Source organism: Podarcis vaucheri (genome assembly GCF_965113315.1).
Source record: "Podarcis vaucheri genome assembly, chromosome: 2".
NCBI classification, from domain to species: domain Eukaryota; kingdom Metazoa; phylum Chordata; class Lepidosauria; order Squamata; family Lacertidae; genus Podarcis; species Podarcis vaucheri.
Window position 1 is genome coordinate 122,055,394 of NC_138760.1, and position 17,596 is coordinate 122,072,989.

The following is a 17,596-nucleotide window of genomic DNA, read 5'->3' on the forward strand; positions in this document are numbered from 1 at the left end:
CTCTAAATGGGTAGTTGCACAAATTTACCAGGTGTGGTCCTGCACTGACAGCAAGGCTATCAAACGGGAGCTGGGAATGTGCTGGTCCCATCTCTCCCTGCATCTGCCTCCTGACCTAATTGTCCCAGCTTATCTCATGATTGGGCCAACCCTGATGGTGAACTGTGATGAAACCAGGCAATCTCTTATGAGCCATAGCTAACAAACCTTCCATTTTGCCCAAACCAGGAAACTGCAGCTGGCAGCTTTGGAATAAGCTGGGATATTAAGCTAACTTCAAACTCTGCTTGGTCAAAACAGGAAACTCTGGTTGATCAGTGGCTTCGTGGTTTGACTGTTCCCACTGATAGCAGTAAAAATAGGAAGCCCTGTTGCATTCAAAGGGGTTGTTTGGACAGAGTCTGTGATCAGCATGCCAATCAGGACAGGCTTAAAAAGGTAAAGGACCCCTGACCATTAGGTCCAGTCGTGGCCGACTCTGGGGTTGCGGAGCTCATCTCGCTTTACTGGCCGAGGGAGCCGTCGTACACTTTTCGGGTCATGTGGCCAGCATGACTAAGCCGCTTCTTGCGAACCAGAGCAGTGCACGGGAACGCTGCTTACCTTTCTGTCAAAGCGGTACCTATTTATCTACTTGCACTTTGATGTGCTTTCGAACTGCTAGGTTGGCAGGAGCAGGGACCGAGAAACGGGAGCTCACCCCGTCACAGGGATGCAAACCGCCGACCTTCTGATCGGCAAGTCCTAGGCTCTGTGGTTTAACCCACAGTGCCACCCACGTCCCAGGATAGGCTTAGGAAGCAATTATTATTATTATTATTATTATTATTATTATTATTATTATTATTTACTTCCTGCCTATCTGACTGGGTTACCTCTGCCCATCTGGGTAGCTTCCAACAATATAAAAACAAGCAAAAATTTCCCTGTAAAAGGCTGCCTTCGGAAGTCTTCCATTTCGTAGAAATGGCCTTCAGTTTTAAAGAATCGCCCTCTTTAAGGAATCATGTGGTGTAAACATGTATGTTGTCCTCTAGGTCCAAACACACAGAGACACACACATAGTAGGAGCAAGCAGTGCTCCAAAGTGCTTATCTTACGAACTTGCCATCTAGGATGGGTTTGAAGGCTCTTTCTGCCTCTCTCCCCTGAGAAACAAGAGCAAAGGGTGTTTGCAGGGCAGGAGGACAGAGGAAGAGGCAGCGAGGGCAGAGGGAGCAGTGGGCGGATCCCCCGCCTCTCCCAAGGGGTCCAGATGCAAGGAAGGGGCTTCCTTCTTCTCTCTGCAAGGGCTACCCATGTATTCAGAGCAGTCCTTTGCAGATTAACTTTTAAGTTCCCAGGAATCTACTCTCAGGCCACTAATGTACATACCATGCCAGCCTTAGGAAGGGAGGTGGGACAGGCAGGTGAAAAGAATTGCCAAAGGTGTTTGAAAATGCACCTTGGGAAGGGGGTGCCCTTGGGAAAGGGGTGCCCAATTGGGGCTTCTCCAGGGGCAGTAGAATGTCTTGGGCAGGAGAATCCCTGCAGGGGCTCTCAGACTCCCTTGGCTTCTTCTTCCCTCCCTCCCAGGAAGCTGCAACTTGCTCTGGATTCTGCACTCCTCAGGAAGCTGAACCTGCAAACCTAGCTGAGACTGAACCTGCAACCCTGGCCAGGATGGAAGGAGGAAGATGGACGGGTGACCTGGTCAGGCTCTCTCCCGCATCCCTCCCCACAAACTCTGAGCATTCCCTCCCAGGACCCTTGGAGAAATCTGGTGAGTTCCAGTTGAGAGGAGATGGGGACAGGGACAGATGGATGGTGGAGGGAGAAAGAGGAAAAGATGGAGAGGAGACAAATGGAAGGAAGTTCCTGACAGGAAGAAGGAAGAGGTAAGGCCTTCTCCGAAGCAGCTCTTTGTTTCTTGAATCCTTTTCCTAAAGTAGTGGGGGCAGATTTTCTTCCTCCAGGCTTTGAAATCTTAGGTGTTATTTCCACGGTGGGAATAATTGATGATAATGATGTTGCACACCAATCCTAAAAAAATGGGTGAAGGGGAACAGAAATGCTTCACATAATTATTTATAATTAATGTATTTAAATTGTTTCTATTACTCTTATTTTTTAGAGACAGGGTCAGAATGATAAATTCCACCAGCATCAAAACACAATAAATGCATGCACCTCCCCAGTTTGGTGCGGTTAAGGGACAAAGGACCAGTTATCATAATACAGGATTCCTGTAACTGGAGGCTCTACACTTAGGATTGGGCATATAAAGTCAAAGAGCGGATGGTATTCTAAGCAAATTGTGTAAACTTGCCAATCTTACAGACTGGGGTTGTGTGTGAGAGGGAGGGAGGGAGAGAGTGGGATTATAATTTATGGCGCCCCTGTGTAATGGCTTGGTTCTCCCGCACAGACGCGAGACAACTCCAGTAGTAATTATCTCAGGTTTATTCCTCAAACTCACAAATCACTGTGGAGCTCAGTCTTCACCGGAGATAACAGTCTGTGCCCCCACCCCACCCCCGTCGGCACCCCCTCTTCCTGCTCTTTGTTCTTTGCTCCTGCTGCAGCTTGGCTGCTCCTCCCCTGCTTCACATTCCAACTGAATCACATCTCTTGCATTCTCAGGCTCTGTCAGCGGAGGCACGAGAGGCTTGAGATTCACAGAGCTGACACCCTGTAATTTTGTCCGTTCCCAAGCTTCCATGGAGATACTGTGGTACAACCTTGGAGCAAATTCCAACAGAAGTACACAAAGCCAACAAAGAGACTCAGAAGTTTATAGTGGCACCAGCTTTCCTGGTCAAGAGTCCACTTTGTCAGACTGCAGCCCACAAAAGCTTAGGCCATAATACATTTATCAGCCTATAACGGCTGCAAAGATGAATAAACAGAAGCATAGTTCATTTATGGAATCTATCCTACAGGAGACAGTGACGGCCAGCAACATGGATAGCTTGAAAAAAAGGATAAGACTGACGTCTCTGCTCTGCCCTCGCGGTCCTAGGCAATAATGCTTCTTGATACTAGTTTCTGGAAAGCACAGGAAGGCAGAGAAGACTCTTGTGCTCCAGTCCTGCTTGCCGGTTTCCCACAGGCATCTGGTTGGCCTCTGTGAGAAGAGGATGCTGGACTAGGTGGGCCTTTGCCTGATCCAGAAGGCTCTTCTTAGGTTCCAATATAGTGCAATATTTTTAGAGTTACATGTAGCACTTAAGTTTTATTTATTTCACAAGGGAGATACCGTTACTTTACCCTGAGATCATTTCTTCACTTTAGAAAGTAAAAATAAAGGTAAAGGTAAAGGTACCCCTGCCCGAACGGGCCAGTCTTGACAGACTCTGGGGTTTGTGCGCCCATCTCACATCTATTGGCCGGGGGCCAGCGCTGTCCGAAGACACTTCCGGGTCACGTGGCCAGCGTGACAACGCTGCTCTGGCGAGCCAGAGCCGCACACGGAACGCCGTTTACCTTCCCGCTGGTAAGCGGTACCTATTTATCTACTTGCCCCCGGGGGTGCTTTCGAACTGCTAGGTGGGCAGGCGCTGGGACCGAGCAGCGGGAGCGCACCCCGCCGCGGGGATTCGAACCGCCGACCTTTCGATCGGCAAGCCCTAGGCGCTGAGGCTTTAGCCCACAGCGCCACCCGCGTCCCCCAGAAAGTAAAATAGAAAGTAAAAATAGATGTGTCTAAAAAGCCAATTCCACCATAGATCTGTATTATAAAATGATGGTGCTTTACCAAGTGTGAATGGAGTGATCATGTGTTGCTCTTGCCATTATCTCATATTAATTCCTAAAAATTTGAAACCTGGAGAGGACAGTGGAGAATGGAGACAGTGTTAAAATGAGAGAAGGTGCAGACTGGGATTGACATGTGTTCAGTTCCCTTTTTGTCTTTCTTGAAAGTCTAACAGGATTCTCTTTCCTCCCAGACTCCCAAACAGGTGAGGAAGATGAAAGTCAGAATTCTATGGAGCCACATGTGAATTCATTGGGAAGAAGAAAGAAACTGAGGATACAACAACAAACTCACAAAGGAGAGAAACTATTTGAATGTATGGAATGTGGAAAGGGCTTCAGTGAAAGTGGAAAACTTAGAATATATCAACGAACTAATACGGGGGAGAAAGGATTTGAATGTTTTGAATGTGGAAAGAGCTTCAATGACCGTCGAACACTTAGAATACACCAACGAACTCACACGGGGGAGAAACCATTTAAATGTATTGAATGTGGAAAGAGCTTCAGTCAATATGGAGTCCTTAGAATACATCAACGAACTCACACAGGGGAGAAACCATTTAAAAGTATTGAATGTGGAAAGAGTTTCAGTCAATATGGAGTCCTTAGAAGACATCAACGAACTCACACTGGGGAGAAACCATTTAAATGTATTGAATGTGGAAAGAGCTTCAGGCAATATGGAGTCCTTAGAATACACCAACGAACTCACACTGGGGAGAAACCATTTAAATGTATTGAATGTGGAAAGAGCTTCAGTCAATATGGAGTCCTTAGAATACATCAACGAACTCACACAGGGGAGAAACCATTTAAACGTATTGAATGTGGAAAGAGTTTCAGTCAATATGGAGTCCTTAGAAGACATCAACGAACTAACACTGGGGAGAAACCATTTAAATGTATTGAATGTGGAAAAAGCTTCGGTAAGAATAAAACACTTAGAGTACACCAACGAACTCACACAGGGGAGAAACCATTTAAATGTATTGAATGTGGAAAGAGTTTCAGCGAAAGTGGAGCACTTAGAATACATCAACGAACTCACACAGGTGAGAAACCATTTAAATGTATTGAATGTGGAAAGTGCTTCAGTCAAAATGGGGCACTTACAATACATCAACGAACTCACACAGGGGAGAAACCATTTAAATGTATTGAATGTGGAAAAAGCTTCAGTCATAGTGGGGCACTTAGAATACATCAACGAACTCACACAGGGGAGAAACCATTTAAATGTATTGAATGTGGAAAAAGCTTCAGTGAACGTGAGAAACTTAGAATACATCAACGAACTCACACAGGTGAGAAACCATTTAAATGTATTGAATGTGGAAAGTGCTTCAGTGAAAGTGGATCACTTAGAATACACCAACGAACTCACACAGGGGAGAAACCATTTAAATGTATTGAATGTGGAAAAAGCTTCAGTCAATATGGAGTCCTTAGAATACATCAACGAACTCACACTGGGGAGAAACCATTTAAATGTATTGAATGTGGAAAGAGCTTCAGTGAAAGTGGGAAACTAAGAATACATCAACAAACTCACACTGGGGAGAAACCATTTAAATGTATTGAATGTGGAAAAAGCTTCAGTAAGAATGGAGCACTTAGAAGACATCAACGAACTCACACGGGGGAGAAACCATTTAAATGTATTGAATGTGGAAAGAGCTTCAGGCAATATGGAGTCCTTAGAATACACCAACGAACTCACACAGGGGAGAAACCATTTAAATGTATTGAATGTGGAAAAAGCTTCAATAAGAATGGAGCACTTAGAAGACATCAACGAACTCACACTGGGGAGAAACCATTTAAATGTATCGAATGTGGAAAAAGCTTCAGTGAAAGTGAGAAACTTAGAATGCATCAACAAACTCACACTGGGGAGAAACCATCTAAATGTATTGAATGTGGAAAGTGCTTCAGTGAAAGTGGAGCACTTAGAATACATCAACGAACTCACACAGGGGAGAAACCATTTAAATGTATTGAATGTGGAAAGAGCTTCAGTCAAAGTGGGGCACTTAGAATACATCAACGAACTCACACAGGGGAGAAACCATTTAAATGTATCGAATGTGGAAAAAGCTTCAGTGAAAGTGAGAAACTTAGAATACATCAACGAACTCACACAGGTGAGAAACCATTTAAATGTATTGAATGTGGAAAGTGCTTCAGTCAAAGTGGGGCACTTAGAATACATCAACGAACTCACACAGGGGAGAAACCATTTAAATGTATTGAATGTGGAAAAAGCTTCAGTCAAAGTGGGACACTTAGAATACATCAATGAACTCACACAGGTGAGAAACCATTTAAATGTATTGAATGTGGAAAGAGCTTCAGTCAAAGTGGGACACTTAGAATACATCAAGGAACTCACACTGGGGAGAAACCATTTAAATGTATTGAATGTGGAAAGAGCTTCAGTGAAAGTGGGAAAGTTAGAATACATCAACAAACTCACACTGGACCAAATGTATTTAAATGTATTGAATGTGGAACGTGCTTCAGTGAAAGTGGAACTCTTAGAATACACCAACGAACTCACACACGGGAGAAACCGTTTAAATGTATTGAATGTGGAACGTGCTTCAGTGAAAGTGGGAAACTTAGAATACATCCACAAACTCACACGGGGGAGAAACCATTTAAATGTGTGGATTGTGCAAATAGCTTCAGTAAAAATGAACACCTTAGAAGACATCAGCTAACACACACACAATGAAAACTACGGGTTTATTGAATGGGGAAACGGCTTCAGAGGGAGTGGAGACCTTAATATTCATTAGTAAATTCACATGGGGAAAACAATATAAATGTATGGAGTTTTTCACTCAGGGTTCACTACTTACATCAAGAAACTCCTAAAGGGGGAAATCAGTTGTAAATGCATGGAATGATGTTTTAGTGTTTCTACTTAAATTTGTATACACATATATACGTATTAAAGTAATGAAGGTCACATATACTAAATGTACAAAGTAAGTGGCAACTTTTTGCTAGATAAACAGGGAGAGAGTGTGAATCTGCAATGCTCAAGGTGTGTGTTGAATCTGTTGAGTTTTCAGGTCCGCCTTTCACTGCCAAAATGATGGGCTGCCCTTGTCTTGTAGATCAGCATTCCAGGCGCTCTTTACTTGAACTTTGCATAATCTATTGAAGAGCTTTTTACTGATAGATAGCATTTTCCAGCTGAATGAAAGGTCCCTGTGTTAAATGTTCATTTGGGATTGCTTTTAAAACTCATCTCCTATTTTCTGTGCTCTTTTGTACCTGTTTTGTGCTGTTTTTATTAAATATTTTCTGCATTGGCTTTTGACCCGTGGAAGGTGACCAGTGAGGGTGTTTTTTTGTGTTCCTTAGTTCACAGAAATGTTTTAAAGGAATGTGAAAGAATTAGGGCTAGGGGAGATGAGTGAAAGGGACTGAGGAGTGGGAGACTGATTTGTTGTGAATGTGGGAGGTGGAGTGGGAGAGAAGAGAGAGGTCCGTTATTTGGTCAGGGCTGTGGCTAAAGGCCTTGGTCCAGCTTTTCTGGGAATTGTAGTCTCAGGATGTCTAATTGTAGTTGGCTGAGGAGGCTCAGAAACCTCTGAGAGGTTCCTCCCAGAACTACAGTTCCCAGAGTTCCTAGGAAGTGAAGATGGCTGTGAAGTCTCTGGACAGAGGTCAGCAATCTAAGGGCCACGGGCTGGTTCTGACCCGAATGGGTTCTGGATCCGTCCCACAGAGGGTCCAGAAATTGCCTCATGGTTCTGATTCATATAGTTTGGGCTGCACCATTTCTCTCTCTCTTTTTCTCTTCCTGACGGCGGCACTTCCTCCCTCCCTTCTGGCTTCTCCCCCGCCCTGCAGAGGAAGGGGGCTAGCCTTTGATTGGTGCCAGCAGCATTGTTTCCCTCTGATTGGTTGCAGAGTTATTTTGTTGTTGGTTATACTTGCGTCTATACAAAGTGCATAGCTTTTGCCCCTCCATAAAGAAATGGGGAGGCGACAAGAGCTGGAATAGCTGACCAGAAGGAAATGTAACCTGGGAACTTCATGTTGCTCCCCCAGCTCCCTGACCCCAAGAAAAGACTCATCCAGGGAGGCAGGTGAGCATCACAACTAAACACCACATTATGCTCTCCGGTAGCTAATCGCTCAGACAGGGCTATTTTCATTCAGTTCTTTGTGTTTGTGTGTGGTTGGTGGTGGTTTTACCTTCCCTTCTTCCCTTGCAATCATGACAAAAATGAAACCTCCACAGCAATGCTTTTAGCCCCAGAAGAGGAGCTCCTCTTGGTGTCAAGGAAGGGGTCCAAGGGAATGAGGAGATTTCACCCTTCCCATATCAAAGAATCTCCTGATGAGTCTCGTGATTTTCCAGAGAGGAGGGGCAATGTTCTGCTCTCTACTTATTCTGCTTCAGCAACACATCAAAGAGTCAGTCAGTCAGTGTGTTGGAGAGAGTGTTAGAGATCGTGTGTATAGATAGGGTTGCTGCTAAGAGCAGCTGCAGGCACTCAGTGCGGTTCAGCATTCATTTATGCTTAGACCTCATTAAGCTCTGTATATAGTTGTGTATTATAGCTGTAGATAGAATAAAGAAGATATTCTACAGAGCTGCTCTCCGAGTCGTTTATACTCTGCTATACTCTGCTGTGCGACGACTGTCTTCTTGTGGAAGTGAATCTGGTGCTCACAACTCTAAGCTGTGAGTCCACAGCACTTTGACCTGTTCCTGTGCAGAAGGTGGTCTCTGGAAGTGCTACCCAGCTCGCCTAGCCCAGTCGGGGCTGAAGTGGATGAGTCCAGTTGGTGGCACTGGCTCAAGGGCGATGCTGACAGGGAGCATCTAGAGCCTACCATCCTTTTGTCCCTGGCCCCTTTCCCTCCTCTCTCTGCCATCCCTGGCCCACTCTTGACTCCCCAGCAGGTGACTAGACCTGTCTGTGATGGTGAGATGTCCTGGCCGGTTGAAGGACCACTTCCTCTTTCCTGGAGCTCCATCCTGCCTTCTCATGCAAGGTGGAGTCATGAAGCAGGTGAAGGCTGAGCACACCTAAGGGCGACATGGGGGGGGTGTATTCTGCTTAACTTTTCTCCCCCTGCTCCTTCTCTGGATCAAAATCCCCGCACCAGAAGGAGCAATCAATGTGAGGTGTCAGGGGTTCAGGAGCAGAGACGCAGAGAAGGGAGGAAACAGAGAGCGAGGGGGAGGAATACGAAGGAAGGATGAGTGGGGATGACGACCCGAGATCCCCGAGCCTGTCCAGTGAGTCCGAGGATTCCCAGAAGGGAGCGCCAGCGGTCAGAGCAAGGGGGGAGAGCAGGGGGACACCCCAGGAAGAAGGGGCCAGAGAGGAATCAGAGAGCAGCAGCTGGAAATCGGGACCAACGTGCCCAGCTGGGAGCAGCGGGGAGAAAGGGGACCAGACATCGGGTTCCGGAGGCTTTCAGCAGGAGGGAGGGCATGAGTCAGGAGTAGTCACGCCCACATCAGGGAGCGAGGAAACGGTCAAGAGGAAGGTAGAGAGTTGGGCGCGCGCGCCAAGTTCAAATGCAGCGGAAGCTGGCGCAGTAAGCAGCCCGGAGAGTGAGCCAGGTCCCAAAGCCCGCCGCAAGGAGGCGGAAGGGTCCGGGGGGTCAGCGTCAGAAGAGAGTAGGAAGGAGGAGACCCCGGGGGGCAGAAGGACCCAGAGACGGAAGGAAAGGTGCAGGAGGTGGAGCAAGGCTAGGGTATTAAGCTGGTGTGCTAGAGGCGGAGACTCAGACGGGTCTTCGCCGGTCTGACATAGAAGACGTAGGGCTGCACATTGCAGTTCGGAAATGGAACCTGTAACCCAATAAAGACTCTTATAACGTGAACGCTGGCTAGCGTGGTCCTATGTGAGCTGGGACTGGGTAGCAGCCCTGACATGAGGGCACAATCAATGTTATGGAGCTGTGTTGAAAGGCATTGCTTCAAGACCCTAAGAGTGTCATTTCCCACACAAGGTCCAGATCAGGAATTCCATGGAACAACTTGAACAACAAGTACCTGAAGAACCAAACCACGATGTAGCCGTGCTCTTTCCATCCCTTTCCAAGAATTGCAACAATCTGTTCCTCCAAACGGTTCTCCCTTCACTACAGTCATCTGAAGGCACCAACTATGCCCTGTTGGCCCCGATCCTTCTCCGTATGAAGGCTCCCTCCTCTGCTGAATGGAGGCAGGAGACCAGAGACAGCAAAGAAAAAAGCAGGGAAAGACAGACCCTCCAAGTGCCACTGTCTTCCAGGGATGTCCCTGATTTACAGAATCTGACCCTGTACTCCACCAGGAGCCAGTGCAGCTTGAAAAGCACTGGGTGAATATGCTCCCATGGCAGAGACCCCGTGAGCAGCCTCACTGCAGCATTCTGCACCCGCTGGAGTTTCTGGGACAGCTTCAAGGGCAGCCCTGCGTAGAGCGAATTACAGTAGTCTAGCCTGGAGGTGACCGTCACATGGATCACTGTGGCCAGGTTGGGGCGGGAAAGGTAAGGGACCAACTGCTTGATGACAACAAAAGGGTATAGAAAGGGGAAGTTTTTGGGTTTCTCTAAAAACCATCGGACTATTGTGTACACAATTTGAAGGTAACATTACACTTTATTTCCGCTTTTTCTTACATGGGACTCGAACTCACAACCTTGAGATAAAGCACCTCACGCTCTACCGACTGAGTTAAGACAATAAGACAACTCAGTGATTTGTGTACAGGTGACCCTCCCAAAATAAGGGTGCAAAAAGCTTGTTCCCTGCTGCTCCAGAGCTAGGAATGGACCAGATCTCATCGGGCTAATCCATTTGCCCCGACAGCTAAGAGCGGAACCTCCAGGATCAGAAGCAGCGGGCTGCAAATTGGAGGGCAGGGGAAGCAGCAGGGCGGTCTCGCAGCCCTCGCCTTGCAAGGGGGCGCATCCAGCCTCGCAGCCTCCCAGGGCCCCACCCACAGCCAGCGAGCTCCGATGCCCAGAGAGGCAGGAAACGGGCCCAGCCAGGGGGATTCGAGAGCGGCTGCACGTTCCTGTCCCCCGCCGAGGAGAGCGGAGGAGCAGCGGCCCGTGGCCTGGCGAGTTTCCCCGGAGAGGAGCCGGATTCCGGAGCAGGGACGGAGCGAGGAGTCCGAGGTGCAGGAGGCGGGGGGGGGGGAGGAGAGCACGTGGGCCTGGCAGGATCAGGCCCCGAGTGGAGTCAGAGGCTGCAGGGCGCCCCCCCCCCCACCCGGGCAGGAAGGGGAAGGGGCGCAGCTGAGGGGCAGGGCATCTGCAGGAGGGCGCAGGGGCAAACATCTCTGGCTCAGGCTGGCACGGACCCTGCCGGAGACCCTGGGGAGCTGCTCCCTTCAGGCCTGAGCTCAAGGGGCAGAATGAGGGGTCCAAGGCAGCTGCTGCTTCGCGGTGGACGATGCATATAGTCGTCCCATGATCAGCGGCGTACCTGGGGCTTTTGCCGCCCCTCTCCCTGTCCCTCATCAGGGAGCCCCGTCCTCTTCCACGGTCCTCCCCACGGCGGACAGGGAAGGGGAGGCAGGAGGGAAATGGAAGAGCAGTGCAACAGGGAGGTGCCCCTCTCACCCTGCAGCCCCCTGACACCCTTTGCAGATCACTACTACTGCCCCCCCTCCTCTGCCAGTGCCATTGATAAATCTATCGCCCTCCTTCATGAATTGGTCGCCTTCTAAAGCACTCTTAGCCGCCGCCACCATCACTGCATCTTGTGGCAATGATGTCCATCAGATTCATTTAGCAAGGAAATGGCTTCTTTTGCCTGCCCCAAATCAAGGTACACTGTGCCTTCACATGGAGGCTCTGTTGATCTGTCACAGCTAATAAAACAGCTAATAGATCTAATAGAAGCAGGATTTCCTGAAGACGATGCAGCCCCCTCGTTCAAAGTGGGAAACCCCACAGGCTCCCAGTCCTCCCCACTCCGGGGATGGTGTCCTCCCTTTCAGGGGCTGCAGATGCCAGTTGGTGGCCCAGTGGGAGAGCAGGGGGAGCAGACCAGACGCTGTTCCCAGACACTGAGGGGCTTCTGGGAAAGGTAAGTGCCCTCCTCTCACCTGGGTTTCCAGCACCTGGAGGTCACAGGTCCACTGCCTCACGACATGGAGGTTCTGTTTAGCTTTGGTGGTGAATATTCCTCCTCCCTGCGCTTTCTCTCTAATCCACTTTTAAAAGGCTTGCTAGACCAAACTTTCTTACACATGGGAGGTTTGCGATCATATCTCCTGATGTTGTTACTTTAATAAAGCAACCACAGGGGACTCGGAATTTCATCAGAGCAGAAGCTACGTCAGAAGAGATGTCCTTCCACCAACCCCCTTTTTCCTCCTCTAAATTGCCTCCATTTCCAAAATGCTCTTTTCTCCCCACTGAGATAAAAATCTTGGCACGTCTTGCAGCCTCAGCACTGCCATGTGCAGTGCAAATAGAATAACACTGGCCTACCTAGCAAGATTGTTCCAAGATTTATTAAGATAATGTCCATTTTCAGATGACTGAATCACAGCCTGAAAAGTTGGGTTACAAATAGGAACAGTTTTTAGTGCATTGCTGTACTAATGTACATTTGGTACATTACGATAAAACCTAAGTTGACCCAAGTTTAAAACAAAAAACTCTAGCCGCTGCCACCACAGTCTCCTGGCCCCCACAACCAGAATGCATCACTCCATGAAGGACCCCCACCCAACCTTTAGTGAGAGAGGGGAAAAGAGAAGGACTCTGCATGGGTAGTTGCACAAATTTACCAGCTGTGGTCCTGCACTGACAGCAAGGCTAACAAACAGGGGAGCTGGGAATGTGCTTGTCCCATCTCTCCCTGCATCTGCCTCATGACCTAATTGTCCCAGCTTATCTCATGATTGGGCCAGCCCTGAGGGTGAACTGTGATGAAACCAGACAGTCTCTTATGAGCCGTAACTAACAAACGTTCCATTTTGCCCAAACCAGGAAACTACGGCTGCCAGCTTTGGAATAAGCTGGGATATTAAGCTAACTTCAAACTGTGCTTGGTCAAAACAGGAAACTCTGGTTGATCAGTGGCTTCGTGGTTTGACTGTTCCCACTGATAGCAGTAAAAATAGGAAGCCCTGTTGCATTCGTAGGGGTTGTTTGGACAGAGTCTGTGATCAGCATGCCAATCAGGACAGGCTTAAAAACTAAAGGGACCCCTGACCATTAGGTCCAGTCGTGGCCTACTCTTGGGATGAGGCGCTCATCTCGCCTCATTGGCCGAGGGAGCCGGTGTACACCTTCCGGGTCATGTGGCCAGCATGACTAAGCAGCTTCTTGCGAACAAGAGCAGCGCATGGAAACGCCGTTTACCTTCCCGCCAGAGCGGGACCTATTTATCTACTTGCACTTTGACGTGCTTTCTTATTGCTAGGTTGGCAGGAGCAGGGACCGAGCAACGGGAGCTCACCCTGTTGCAGGGATGCGAACTGCCGACCTTCTGATCGGCAGGTCCTAGGCTCTGTGGTTAACCCACAGTGCCACCCGCGTCCCAGGACAGGCTTAGGAAGCAATTATTATTATTATTATTATTATTATTATTATTATTATTATTACTTGCATCCTGGGTTGCCTCTGCCCATCTGGGTAGCTTCCAACAAAATAAAAACCATCAAAAATTTCCTTGTAAAAGGCTGCCTTCGGAAGTCTTCCATTTTGTAGAAATGGCCTTCAGTTTTAAAAAATTGCCCTCTTTAAGGAATCACGTGGTGTAAACATGTAAGTTGTCCTCTAGGTCCAAACACACACACAAACACAAACACAAACACACACACATAGTAGGAGCACAGTTCTCTGAAGTGCTTATCTTGTGAACTTGCCATCTAAGTAGTTTACTCCTGACCAAAGTTCCTATTTCCCAAAAGGAGAGGAGGGGGAGCAGTGGAGGAAACGGATGGGTTTGAAGGCTCTTTCTGCCTCTCTCACCTGAAGAACAAGAGCAAAGGGATTTTGCAGGGCAGGAGGACAGAGGAGGAGGCAGCGAGGGCAGAGGGAGCAGTGGGCGGATTCACAGCCTCTCCCAGGGGGTCCAGATGCAAGCAAGGGGCTTCCTTCTTCTCCATGCAAGGGCCACCCATGTGTTCAGAGCAGTCCTTTGCAGATTAACTCTTAACTTCCAAGGGATCTACTCTCAGGCCACTAATGTGCATACCATGCCAGCCTTAGGAAGGGAGGTGGGACAGGCAGGTGAAAGAAATTGCCAAAGGTGTTTGAAAATGGGTGGAGGCTCTTGGGAAGGGGTGCCCACTTGTGAATGAACTTTATTATTGTCACAGACCAGGATTAATAAAGCGTATAGATAAAATAGCAGTTAGGATTTTTTAAACCAATAATTGTTAGAGCAAATTAGGACATGGAAACGCATAGGATAAAACATCTAAATAAAATACAACATTAAACACGGATAATGGATGGATAAAAAAAGTGATAATTAAAACAGATAAGAACTAAAAACAAACAAAGACACACAGTTAAAACAAGTGTAAGAGCATAAGAACTAAAAGACTCGCAGTTAAAACAACTATAAGAGACTGCAGAGTAGAAGCCTCTTAAATAGAGGCCACTCACAACATTAGAAACTGCTGTGCAAATATGGTTAAAACAGACAATTAAAACAATGTTCAACGCTAAATTTAGAAACAATGTACAACAATAAACTGTCCCAGGGAGTTGTCTCAGAGTCACCCATGGAACCATGTTTGGGGCTTTTCATGTCGGATTATTTTGAGTTGGGCGATGGTCTGCGCCTACAGAAATGTACACAGAATCTGGCGACCATCTAGGTCATCTTCTGATCTTTGCCTAACAGCAAAAGGTCAAATTTTTGCTTTTGCGGGAGGTCGGCTAACCTCACCAGTAGGGGATCCATGCTCTTATTACGTGCCTCTTCATAAAAGGGACATTTAAAGAATAAGTATTCTGTTTTGTTTTTTTTTATAAATATTTTATTGCAAATTTTAAACAGAAAAAGAAATCACCAAACATATACACATACAATACTTTCACCAAAAAGAAACAGACAAAAGAAACATAAGTAAGCAAAAGCATATACATAGAATAAAAGAGGGGGGAAAATCACAGCCGTTAATACTTCATTTTTTCATAACTATTTGGACTTCCTCACACTTTCCTGCGTTCTCCATAATAAAATTACAAACAGCAATTTATTGCCTTATTTCAGTTCTTATTTTATAGTTCTCATATATTATGCCTCGAACTTTAAATATTTTTATCAGATACTTAACTGCTTAGTTTAAGCATAACATTACTTCAAATTTCATCTTTATCATTAAATTCCACTTATTCTCATATATCTTTCAACTAAATTGCTGATGCCATGTTACTTCCTTTCGTGCATTTTCTTAGCATTCATACAGCTTATAATGTTTTTGTAAATAGTCTTTAAACTTTTTCCAGTCCTCTTCCACTGTCTCTTCTCCCAGATCTCGGATTCTGCCAGTCATTTCAGCCAGCTCCATGTAATCTATCAGTTGCATCTGCCATTCTTCCAGTGTGGGCAAATCTTGTGTCTTCCAATATTTTGCGATGAGTATTCTTGCTGCTGTTGTTGCATACAAAAATAAAGTTCTATCCTTCTTTTAACACCTTCTGGCCAACAATGCCTAAGAGGAAGGCCTCTGGTTTCTTAGGGAAGGTATACCTAAATACCTTTTTTAACTCATTATAGATCATTTCCCAGAAGGCCTTCACTCTCGGACAAGTCCACCAGAGGTGAAAGAATGTTCCTTCAGTCTCCTTACATTTCCAACATTTATTATCATGCAAATGATATATTTTTGCAAGCTTGACTGGGGTCATGTACCACCTGTATATCATTTTCATAATATTTTCTTTCAAGGCATTACAAGCCGTGAACTTCACACCGGTGGTCCATAACCTTTCCCAGTCAGCAAACATAATGTTGTACCCAATGTCCTGCGCCCATTTTATCATGGCTGATTTAACCGTTTCATCTTGAGTATTCCATTTTAACAGCAAGTTGTACATTTTTGAAAGTACCTTAGTCTTAGGTTCTAACAATTCTGTTTCTAATTTTGATTTTTCCACCTGGAAACCTCTTTTTTTATCCAAATTAAAAGTCTCCCTAATCTGAGCATAATGTAACCAATCTCGCACTTTGTCCTTTAATTTCTCCAAACTCTGCAACCTCCAAGTATCTCCAATTTTTTCTATTATTTCCCAATATTTCGGCCATTCGGCCTCCATATTGAGTCTTTTCCGAGCCTTGGCTTCCATTGGTGACAACCACCTTGGGGTCTTGTTTTCTAATAAGTCTTTGTATTTTATCCAGACATTAAATATTGCTTTCCTGACAATATGATTCCTGAAAGCTTTGTGAACTTTTACCTTGTCGTACCACAAATAAGCATGCCATCCAAAAGCATTGTTAAACCCTTCCAGATCCAGGACATCAGTGTTCTCAAGAAGTAACCAATCTTTCAGCCAGCAGAAAGCTGCAGCTTCATAATACAGCCTTAAGTCTGACAGGGCAAACCCCCCTCTTTCCTTTGCATCAGTTAATATTTTAAATTTTATTCTGGGCTTTTTGCCCTGCCAGACAAACTTAGAAATGTCTCTCTGCCACCTTCCAAAACATTCCACCCTGTCCACAATCTGTAGGGTTTGAAACAAAAACAACATCTTTGGCAACACATTCATCTTTATAGCAGCAATTCGGCCCAACAAGGAAAGTTTCACTCTTGACCAAGTTTCCAAATCCTTTTTAATTTCTGACCAACATTTTTCATAATTGTCCTTAAATAAATTCAGATTTTTGGCAGTCATATTAGCCCCTAGGTATTTCACCTTTTTAACGACATTTAGATCTGTCTCTTTCTGAAACCTTTCTGATTCCAAAGGTGTCAATTTCCCCCCCAAAACCTTGGTTTTTTGCTTGTTTAATTTAAATCCCGCCACCCGACCAAACTCATGAATCAATTCTAGAACTCTTTTCGTACTAGATTCTGGCTCCTGTAATGTCAAAACTAGGTCATCTGCAAAAGCTTTAAGTTTGTACTGTTTGGCTCCGACCTGAATCCCTTCAACCAACCGGTCCCCTCTAATCATATTCAAAAGCACCTCCAGGACCGAGATGAATAGCAAAGGGGAAATAGGGCAACCTTGTTGTGTTCCTTTTTCAATCTTAAACTCTTCTGTCACCACATTGTTAACTATCAATTTAGCTTTTTGTTCTGAATAAATTGCATCTATACCATTTTCAAACCCCCGTCCCACTCCCATCCCTTCAAGATTTTTCTTCATGAACTTCCATGAGATGTTGTCAAAGGCCTTCTCCGCATCTATAAAAATTAACACTGCTTTTGTATTGATGTTTGTTTGCAAAAGTTCCAAAATATCAATAATATTCCTAGTGTTATCAAACAAGTGTCTGCCTGGGAGAAAACCTGCCTGGTCTTTATGAATTACTTCATTTAACACTTTTTTAAGTCTACTTGCCAAAATATCTGCAAAAATTTTGTAATCCACATTCAGGAGCGAGATGGGACGGTAGTTTTTAAGTTGTGTCTTTTCAGTTTTCAATTTAGGTATCAGTGTGATGAAAGCTTCTTTCCACGATTCCGGTGCCTTCTTCCCCTCCATAATCTCATTACATACCTCCATTAATGGTTGTGTCAAATAGTCTTTCAATGTCCTATAATACTTGGAGGTAAGTCCATCTGGCCCTGGAGACTTGCCTGGTTGCATATTCTGAATGGCACCTTCAATTTCTTGTTGTGTTATTTTATAGTTCAAAATTGTCCTCTTTTCCTGAGATAGTTTTGGTAGTCCATTTCTTTTTA

General features: G+C 45.8%; 2 protein-coding genes across 2 annotated transcripts in view; both read left to right on the forward strand.

Annotated features, from left to right (window-relative positions):
* LOC309524632 (uncharacterized protein) overlaps positions 1-17,596 on the forward strand; it is a 100,995-nt gene that overhangs the window by 3,951 nt on the left and 79,448 nt on the right. The window lies entirely within an intron of this gene.
* On the forward strand, positions 1,123-4,722 carry LOC309527534 (uncharacterized protein; the record flags this gene model as incomplete). The annotated part of the gene is made up of 3 exons (XM_082214360.1): positions 1,123-1,762; positions 3,930-4,664; positions 4,712-4,722. The coding sequence occupies exons 1-3, from the start codon at positions 1,507-1,509 to the stop codon at positions 4,720-4,722; spliced, it is 1,002 nt and encodes a 333-aa protein (XP_082070486.1). The 5' UTR covers positions 1,123-1,506.